The 10,424-nt window shown below is 48.8% G+C and overlaps 1 protein-coding gene across 9 annotated transcripts in view; it reads right to left on the bottom strand.

Moving 5' to 3' along the window:
- The window catches only part of DOCK1 (dedicator of cytokinesis 1), a 528,766-nt gene that overhangs the window by 435,112 nt on the left and 83,230 nt on the right, over window positions 1-10,424 (bottom strand). For 6 of the 9 annotated variants that reach the window (XM_029245561.1, XM_029245558.1, XM_029245559.1 and 3 more), the window contains 2 exons: window positions 7,118-7,260; window positions 539-664 (listed from right to left, as the gene is read on the bottom strand). In XM_029245561.1, the coding sequence (XP_029101394.1) occupies window positions 539-664; window positions 7,118-7,260 (269 nt within the window). The remainder of the gene's footprint in view (window positions 1-538; window positions 665-7,117; window positions 7,261-10,424) is intronic. The other 3 variants (XM_029245563.1, XM_029245562.1, XM_029245566.1) reach the window with 1 other exon arrangement.

Raw genomic sequence — 10,424 nt, 5'->3', positions numbered from 1 at the left:
ACGGTCCCCTGTCTGATCACCCTCTATCACATCTGCACAGCTCTCCAAACGGTCCCCTGTCTGATCACCCTCTATCACATCATTAACTAAGGATCACCCGACCAAACGCATTCAGTCCTTCGGCCAGGGTGAGTGAGATGTCAAACGCCCATTCTTCCGTCCCAGACGCTGTGGGCAGAAGACGCACTGCAGGCGTCCTGATTAAGGGCAACAGCAGAGCACGGAGCAGCAGTGCGTTTGATCACGATCACGACGGCGTTTTGCCCAGCTGGTGACAGAAACCATCTCAAGGTCTCAGGGCTGGGTCTCTGGCCAGTGCTGTTTCATTTGCTTATCCCTGGGTGCTCGGCTGTCACGCTGGCCGCAGCTCCTGCCTGCAGGAATGACCCAGCGCCACGCGGGGCTTTACGCCCTCGACCCTCTGCTTCCCTGAGCTCCTGCCTAAATGTCGCTCTTTGCGGCCAGCTACATAAACCCTCCCAATGCCGGCCGCATCCACCCCACGCTCAGAGGGGCTAAAGGATTCATCCATTCTTACCAGGCATGATTATCTCCGGAAACCCCGTTTTCCGAGCCACTGCTGTGGTCCTGTCCACCAAATGAGGAAATTCTTTTCTAATCTGATGGATATCTCCAGGAAGTAATTTCAATGTTACCCACAAACCTAGAAAAGCAATGGATGCATGAGTCACATTTTATCATGTACATCTTTATATCTTGTACATTTTTAGAAGTTTTCATGAAATCAATATCAATGAATGAGCAGCTTTTAATTCACAACGCCATGCCTTAAGAGGAAGTGTGGGTGGATGAGAAAGACAGGAGCGGGACCAGGGGAAAGGTGCCTGGCACAGATGCCTGCATCTGATTAGCTGGGATGCAAATCCCACACTGGAGGAGCCTAAGGACATAACAGCAGTTACGTGCTACCTCTGCCTGGGACTGATGACTCTTTTGAGTTGATATACATTGAAGACAAATCAGAAGGTAGCATTTTTCTGGAAGGGGATTGAGAAGGCTATCATTTTCCATTCTCCCAAGAAGAATGACAGCGGGAGAGGATTCAGGAGGTAAATTCGCAGCTTCACAAACCCACGAAAGTATCCAGTCGCTCAGCGGCACCCGTGCTCCCGGGAAGGGGAGCCGCAGAACACAGGGCTGGGGACCACCAGCGGGCCAGCCACACGACTGGGACAGCGGCAGTCAGGGCAGCCCCGTCCCTCCGTTTCACAATGTCACAGCAAAGTAGCAACTAATGCTCTGGCCACCACTCAGCTCCTTTCTCCAAGGGGGAAAATGAAGGCTTTCAAACCCTCTAAAAGAGATGCAAGGATGCCCGAGAGAGAGCACGGTGTACCTGGGAGGCGTGTGTGCCCTGCCCTCTGTCCCCTCCTCCACAAAAGCTGACGCATTCTGTATAAAATGCTCCAGGAGCAGCAATCAAACGATAAGAGGGAAGAAAGCCGACACTTGACAAAGTCGAAGGCAGGACACAAAGCAGTGGCTTGGCTCCGTCAGTGTTTGCAAGGACGCGCTCTCCTAGGGACGGAGGGGTGTCGCTACCAGTCGGGGTCTCCGTCCTTGAGATTTTGGGGGCCTGGCCTGCTTGCTCTCCTCTCACTCAGCTCTGCGGGACCCCACCTGCCCATCAGAACATAACAGTACCTGTCCTCACTTACATGACTATTGTGTGTGTGCCCACGTGTGTATGTGTCTGCCTGTAGCTGTCCCTCCTCTAGATGCGTGCTTCCAGGGACCACTCACCACTGTTTAGCTCAGCACCCTGCACTCAGTAGAAGAAAATGGGAAAACCACAGACCTTGTTCACAAACAACTTTCATTCTAACTGGACCTGGAAGACAGCTGATGGGGACACACAAGGAACACACCTGAGGCTGCTTCTGCTGTGAGCGGCTCTGCTGAATTAAACCTCACGCCTCACTCCCTCCCCCTCCCCCCTCCAGCCCCCTCGCCTCCCAGCAGCTGGCCTGTCCTCTGCAGAGATTTACACAACTTGTCGTTGAGAAAGTCCACGGTCACTGATGACATTTTATTCTTTACCAGCTGGTGAAAGCCCTCTCCTCTTGCCAGCTAGACCGTCCCCCCTCTGATTTATTCAAAAGTACCTAATGTGCACCCACTGTGTGCCAGGCACACACAGGGCCCTGCAGACACAGGGCAAAGGCCCACTACACCACTGCCAGGGGCTCAACTCTATTCCGTGAGCCAAACACCAAGGGTGTCTCTGTGAAATACGTGCCTACAAAGAGCTTTCTAAAGCACACGTGGGGACTGCGCTCCTGGGCGTCACAGAGGCTCCCCTGAGGAAGGAACATTGTGCTGAGATGAGGGGTGATGAGATGCTAAATAAGGGGGTTCCAGGCTGCAGCCCCAAGATGCAGAGGGAAGAGGCGTGGGATGCGGCTGGGAAAGCAGCACAGACCTGACCCCTGGGCCTGTTGGCCGTGGCAGGAGCTATGGTCCCCACCAAAGGGCCCGGGGGAGGAGTCCGACCAGAGTCTGACCTGACAGGACTCAAGTGGCTGCATGGGACTGGGTAGCTGGGAATTTAGAGCGAGGTGAGGACCCCAGTGAAGAGACCACTGCAGGAGCCCAGGCGGACACTGGCAGGACCTCAGCACCGGGGGCAGGGGTGTTGTGAGCAGCATCGGGGTCATATCAGAAGTGGAGGAAGGAGGGATGGAGGGGGAGTGGCTCTCAGAGATGGCGACAGTCCCGGGCATGACCAATAGCAGGTGCTGGCACACCCTGCATCCCAGTGGAGACGTCCTGAAGGGTCAGAGCACAGAGGGAGGAGAGCAAGACGACGCCGGTCCTGTGCCCAGGAGAGCTGCTGACATTGCGAGTCCACACAGGGAAAGAGAAGTCGGCGAGAGACAGGGGTAGGCAGAGGGCAGAGAAAAAAGGAAACCAGGTGCGGGTGGCATCACTGTGGCCGATGGCACAAAATGCAGCCCGAGGAAAGGGGAGTGTCTGCAGCACGGAGCAACCAGGGTGGGCCTCAGCAGGAGCCCTCCTGGGGGAGGAGAGGGGCAAACGCTGCTGGGAGAAGGACAGAGAAGTTACAGGAGATGAAGGGCGGACAGCAGGCGAAAGATTCCACTGAGAAATCAACAGTGGAGTCAAGAGCTAGTCAATACAGAGACAGAGGGAGAATTTTTTGTTTGTTTCCTTTTCTTTTCTTTCCTTCTATATTTTTCCCCTTTCTTTCTTTTTAAGATATAAAATTCCCGATCATGAGAGGGAGAGTTGAAGAAGTAGGAGAGAAGCATAACCAATAAAAACAGGTCTCTAAAGAGTCGTCAGGGGATAGCACCCCAGCAGGGACACGTGTTATCATTGCTCAGGATGTGCACTGCACAAGGCAACTAGCAAAGAAAGGCAAGTGGGAGCTAAATCCAGCCTGCGCTCTGCTCACCAAGCTGTGTATCCTGGCAGCGATACGTCTCCCCACTCACCCAGGACAGACCATCTCTTTCTAATTCACACAAAAGCACCACAAGCGGGACTTCCCTGGTGGTGCAGTGGTTAAGAATCCGCCTGCCAATGCAGGGGACATGGGTCCGATCCCTGATCCGGGAAGATCCCACATGCCGCGGAGCAACTAAGCCCGTGCACCACAACTACCGAGCCTGCACTGCAAAGCCTGAGAGTCACAACTACTGAAGCCCGTGCACCTAGAGCCCATGCTCCGCAACAGGAGAAGCCACAGCAATGAGGAGCCCACAACGAAGAATAGCCCCCGCTCGCCACTAGAGAAAGCCTGCGCGCAGCAACAAAGACCCAACACAGCCACAAATAAATAAATTTACATTAAAAAGAAGCACCACAAGCCGGCACAGCTCCAGACCTGTAGGATGAGTGAACAGATGGACCCTTGGAGTGCCGGGCACCTAACCCCTGGCTCTGTCCTCCAGTAGAGCAGACCAGGGAAAAGGGACGCTCACAGAAGCGCAAGGGGAATTATCACTGCACATGACACTTGACATGAAGCTGTTCCCTGCTGGGGACACCAGGACGCAGCTAAATCTTAGGAGTCTGAGTCCCGAAACCTCCCAAAGGCAGGAATATCTCCAGAATAAATCTAACTCGAAGACACTTTTCAAGGACTTGCAGGACGTGCTGAGATAATTATTTAAGAGCATAAAAGTAAAGACGTCTTTCCAACACCTTTGCTTTCTCACAAGTACCAGCTTGCTCAACTAGCTGATGAACCAATAACTTGGTGACACAACCTGTTATATAACACAATTTAAACACAGAGATTAAATTTGCCCTGTTACGTTGGGTTTCAAACACTTTCCTCAGAGGAGGAAATGAGGCCAATTTTCAAGGGAAAAGTGTATTTTAGGTTGACTTTTGCTAAACCAGAGTAACTAAACACAAAAGGGATTATTAGCATATGCTATATTTCAAACAACAGGAGCAGATGTCTGGGGGTGTATGAGGACTCACGGTCCACATAAAATACCCAGCGCCTCTGGGTTCAGAATAATTTGGGCTAAATATAAAAGATGTCCATTGCAACAAGTAAACATGTAGATGTTAACCTAAACTAGGCCAAAGCCTGGAGACCAGTTCAGAAGGGACAGGCCATGTCCCTCCAAGTCCCTTCCACAGCTCTGTGCACTTGACAGTGTGAACTGATGGGTCACCATGGATGGAAACATGGGGCTCCACTGGGCAAAACCCCGCAAACCCAGCAGCTCGCTCCATGCTGCATTCACTGGGCCCTGGGCCTCTCAGCTCTCCCTGGAACGCACTGAGATAGGCCTGAGAGTGAGCCCTGGCGAAAGGTCACTCCATCACTTCCGGTTCAAGGTCAACCTGAGCCAGTGATGTGGCCCAAGGGCATTTTGGTTCAGGAAGGCACCAACGGTCCCTCTGAAAACAATCAATGTTCTTGTCACTTAGCTCTCACTGTGACCTGAAAGCACCCCTCCTCCCCCCAGAGTTCAAGGAATCGGGGTCCCCTGGCAACAGTCCATCTCTGCGACACAGATTTTGGCCACAATACCAGTGAGACTGACAGAGGCGGGCCACGGTCCTCTTTGTGAGCAAGTTCCTGCTGGCCGGCCACCAGTCTCCACTTCTCCTGTGTGACTCTGTAATAAAAGTGTATCAAAACTCTGATGACTTTGCAAGAGGAGCCGGGGGCCTAGGGCCTGGGGCCACTGCCTCAGAGCGCTCTCATCAAACAGCTTTAACTGGATCTCCCTGCGGTTTTCAGTTAAAGTGCAAATTGGGAGGGCTGGTAATTTATGAGAAGACGGGTCCTGGGTTAGCTGAAAATTCTCTGTCTAGAGAGGCCACGATTCATTAACGTTTTGGTTTGGGGTTTTTGTTTTGTTGTTCTCCAGGGAAGGGGGGTGGCTCATATCAAAAGAAAGCCAAAAAAGTCCCTGCAGAGGGATAGGGGCTGTTAATTCCTCCAGGACATTCTTTAGGTTTGATTCACGCTCTCCCTTAGAACAATGGGAAATGAATCAAGATAATTGTTTCTTAAAAGTCTGGTGACATAAGGTAACTAGACAATGAAGCAGGTCTGTTCACCTCAGCTCTACTGCGTTTATGGTTAAGTCTGCATCTAATCAAGGACTGAGGAATGGATATTCCCACTGGTGCTGAAAGCAGCCTCAGGTCGCAGCAACTCAGAAGGTGACTCCCCCAACTTCCCTTCCAGCTGGAAGCGGGGCCTCAGTAAACACTTGTTTTCCGGCAGCCCTCCTGGCCAGCCGAGTGCCAGCTGTCACCAGCCCGTGGTGATTGATTCATTGCCTCTGCCAACAGAGGGTCAGCCGCTGGGAAACTTGTCAGCGTGGGATTAAAAACGATGACTGCAGGCTGGGGGGCAGAGGAGGAGAAATCCCCTCGATTACAAAACTAAAGGGGAACCAGTCTGCGAAATGGAGCCACTTTCTCAGGGGTACGGGGTGCGGGAGCCCCGGAAAACAAGGTGGCAGTGATTAGTTCACAACACGAGTGAGAGAGAAAAAACCAGCGAGAAGAAGAGCACGTGGGGAGGTGGGTGATGTTGAATGTCTCTGTGTCTCTAAACAGCAAGGTGAAATCACAGGCAGTGGACGGTTATTTTCTTCTCTTGTGAAGTCATTCAAGTGTTCTGAACAGAGGAGGTGGCTGGAGAAGTCTGAGGAAAGCAAACAGAGGAGATGCTTCCAGTCCTATCAACCCTGGGCTCTTTCCAAACATTTCATCGTATCCTAGTCAGTTTTCTCCTCTCATCCAGGAGCTTGGCTCTCAGCAATGTTTACAAAGATGATCGGCAAGATAGCCCGGAGATGGAAACAACCTAAGTGCCCATCATCGGATGAATGGATAAAGAAGATGTGGCACATATATACAATGGAATATTACTCAGCCATAAAAAGAAACGAAATTGAGCTATTTGTAATGAGGTGGATAGACCTAGAGTCTGTCATACAGAGTGAAGTAAGACAGAAAGAAAAAGACAAATACCGTATGCTAACACATATATATGGAATTTAAGAAAAAAAAAATGTCATGAAGAACCTAGGGGTAAGACAGGAATAAAGACACAGACCTACTGGAGAACGGACTGGAGGATATGGGGAGGGGGAAGGCTGAGCTGTGACACGGCGAGAGAGAGGCATGGATATATATACACTAACAAACGTAAGGTAGGTAGCTAGTGGGAAGCAGCCGCATGGCACAGGGATATCGGCTCGGTGCTTTGTGACCGCCTGGAGGGGTGGGATAGGGAGGGTGGGAGGGAGGGAGACGCAAGAGGGAAGAGACATGGGAACATATGTATAACTGATTCACTTTGTTATAAAGCAGAAACTAACACACCGTTGTAAAGCAGTTATACCCCAATAAAGATGTTAAAAAAAAAAAAAAAAAAGATGATCGGCAAGGAAACCCTCACGGGCCGTACATCAGGGACAGCGAGTACAGCATGACCCAGCCCTGCCACCGTCACCATTATCAGCGTCGCCACCGTCAGTATCACTGTTACCATCACCGTCATCATCATATCAACTAAAATTCAAACCACGGCATGTTCCCAAGTTCATGCAAACGGACTCTTATAGAAACAAAACCATAGAATACATACCCTGGCCCTTGTGGTTGACTTCTTTGGCAGCAATGACTTTGTTTATAACAGTCTGAAGGAAGTCATTCTCCCCCGCCACCCTGGGTGAAAAACGGGATGACATGTTCAGCGGCTTGTGTCGAATGGCGTCGTCCAACGCGAGCCTGGAGGGCACGGGACGACCAAGACCACAGGAGACAAAGGGGCACAGGGACCCAGAGGTCACGGTAACAAGGGAACACAAGAGATCATCATCACCGAGTGCGAGAGAGAGTCATCACAAGTCAATGCACGACAAAGGACAGGATAGGTGACAAGAGAGACAGGGAAGAGCATTGATCAGGAAAATGCTGAACCGCACAAGAGAAGTAAAGCGAACGAGGTCGGCCCCATCCCCGGGAAATAAAAGTGAACCAGAGCACCACTCCGTGTCTATCAGACAACTTACAAAAAGGGAACTTATCTGAAAATAACATGGCCGAACAGCATTTAATCCCAAGGAATGTTTATGACCATTTCTTCTTTTTCATTAATTCTTGACCATATAGCATAGGTCAAGGGGTGGGTGCTTTGAAGGGAAAAGCAAAACCAAGACAAAAAAAAACAAAAGATCCCTCGGACCTAAGTGCTTGGGAAGCTTGGGTAGCAACCACTCTGCTCCATCAGACTGTGTACTCAACGCAGCCTAAAATAATTAAATGTGAAGAGTGGTATAATCTTCAGAGAACATAACTACCACGCCTGAAGAGCAAAACTGACACAATCATGAATGTAAATCATCAATGTTTTGGGGACTCATGGACCAGGAGCTTTTAATAGAAGCTGCACCAGGACTGAGAAAACAGAAACAAACAGGCGACATGGGCAAAGGGAAATACCGTGTAGCACAGCAAAGCACAATATGTAACAAGCAAGAAAATGTACATCAGGTATATAATGTTTAAAATCATTTCTAGAAACTAGGACAAGCGCTATTCATCACTTGAGTCCACATTACTCAAGAAAGCTGAGTGCTGTTTTCATTTACTTCACCAAGTTAAGAAAGACAGAGAGAGGGCTTCCCTGGTGGTGCCGTGGTTGAGAGTCCGCCTGCCGATGCAGGGGATGCCGGTTCGTGCCCCGGTCCGGGAGGATCCCACATGCCGCGGAGCGGCTGGGCCCGTGAGCCGTGGCCGCTGAGCCTACGCGTCCGGAGCCTGTGCTCCGCAACGGGAGAGGCCACAGCAGTGAGAGGCCCGCGTACCGCAAAAAAAAAAAAAAAAAAACAGAGAGAGAGAAATGTACTCTATGCTTCCTTCCCTAAAATTTACCCTGTGGTATAAAAAATCAGTTTTAATGGAGCAAAATATGGGTTTCATTAGCATGGCATTTCCCAAAGAACTACTTCCATTGCTTATTTTGCTATTAAAATCATGCTTCTCTTTTGTTTCTAACACTGAACATACGAATCTGTATATCAGTCTTCCTTTAATGGAGCAAGAAGTTACAAATTACAGTAAGAAGTGAACATGTAATTAAAGTGGACATTTCACTACAAGAGAGAAAAAAGTGGCAGCAAGATGCCACCTCAAGTAGGTCGTAACAAGTCCCGGTGAAATTGAGATTAGTGAGTCTAAAACTAACCCCCTTCACTTTTCAAACCGTAACCCAAGTTTTTTTTTTCCCTTGACTTTTCCCAGAAGACACTAGTAGGCAACAGGTAATTTCAATGCACTGGTGCATTTGGGCATCAAGAAACTCGGAGGTCTAATGAATAAAACAGCATTCAAACCATCACTGGGCTGCATTGTTTTTCTCATGGGCAACTTAATGGTATCGTTTTCCATATTCCAAGACTATGTTCTCCTTGTTTACTAAAGAAACTTCCAGATTCTGCAGAATGGAGTTCCCTTTGTAACTCTCTTCACCAGGTATGATTCCAAAGTATCACGTTCCAACAGAACGTTCTATGATGACGGGAATGTTCTCTACCTGCACTGACCAACCTGGTAGCCACTAGCCACCTGTGGTACTGAAGACTTTAAATGGAACTAGTGTGATGGAGGCACTGAATATTTAATTTTAGTGAATTTTCATGAACTGAAATGGCCACATGTGGCTAGTGGTTACAGTGTTGGACAGAAGAATAAATCTAAAGCAATGAAGCCACAAAAAACCTTCGCCTCCAGTTGTGTGGTGAGATACGTAAAAGTGAACCTCAATTTCAAGCACATTAATGCAATGTTTTCTGTTATTCTAAATGCCTACTGAGCCATGCTTCAAGATGCTGTCTGACCAGATCACCTGCCTGTAAAGGAAACCACTCTGTTCCACCTTAAACAAGTGGTTCTCAAGCCCGGGGCTGAAGGCGCAGTCCGTCGTGCAAAGACAGGGGTGCAAAGGGAGACCACCTCCTGCTCCCCCAGCCCCCCAGGACAGGACTCCCCCCGCTACCCGCCAACCTCCAAACCCCCTCAGCCAACACCTGAAAACAACCAGAACTGGCTGAAATAAAATTTCTTTCAAGCCTGGAATCACTTAAGTAGAAAGAGAAATGAGGAGAAAAGACAGAATGCAGGGCACTATGACAGGTCATTCTAACTCAATTTATCCTTTACTCTGTCTTCTAAGATTTCACACCGCCAGGAGGAAGCCCCCTCTTGTAGTTAACCTAAACCCCTCTAATTCCTCCTCCTTTCTCTCTGTCTAAGGTGGAGAAGTGCCCTTGAAGGGACTACAGACCATTATCCACATGCCCTCTGGCTTTAATCTCCAGGGAAATAACACCAATTCTTTCAACCTTTTCCACGGGAACTACCTTCAAATCAGAGAATCAATTTAATGAATCTCCTCCAAGTGCTTTCCAAGCACACCTCTCTATAGACTTCAGGCCAGAACTAGACAAACCCTAAAAATGGCAAGCACAGACAACGTCCACTCGAGGCAGCCCCAGAGACAGAAAAATCACAAGTTACAAAAGAATTCATTCTTATTGTGTGCAGTTTTTTTATTTTGAAGACAGCAACTTCCCATGAGGAATTTGAAACTACTGTACTTTGAAAATGTGAATAGCTACTAGAATAAATCAATTATGTAAAGAAACATGCATGCTCAGATTGGAATTGTAATTCTGAGTGTCCCACATGATAAGGCATGTCAGGGATCACACGTAAAATCTTCTACTCGCAAGACCATAAACTTTAACCCAGGTTTCTTGTGACTACAAAAATGCCCTTCACTAGAGCAGCGACTAAACAGATGTTTCATTATTATTCAATAATCAATTCCTGTTTGTGCTGAATTTATAAACTGAATTATAAACATAATTATTACAAACATACATTTTCCA

Source organism: Monodon monoceros, unplaced genomic scaffold (genome assembly GCF_005190385.1).
Source record: "Monodon monoceros isolate NGI ecotype Baffin Bay Population unplaced genomic scaffold, NGI_Narwhal_1 Super_Scaffold_4, whole genome shotgun sequence".
NCBI lineage: Eukaryota > Metazoa > Chordata > Mammalia > Artiodactyla > Monodontidae > Monodon > Monodon monoceros.
This window is presented reverse-complemented; position numbering and strand designations above follow the sequence as displayed.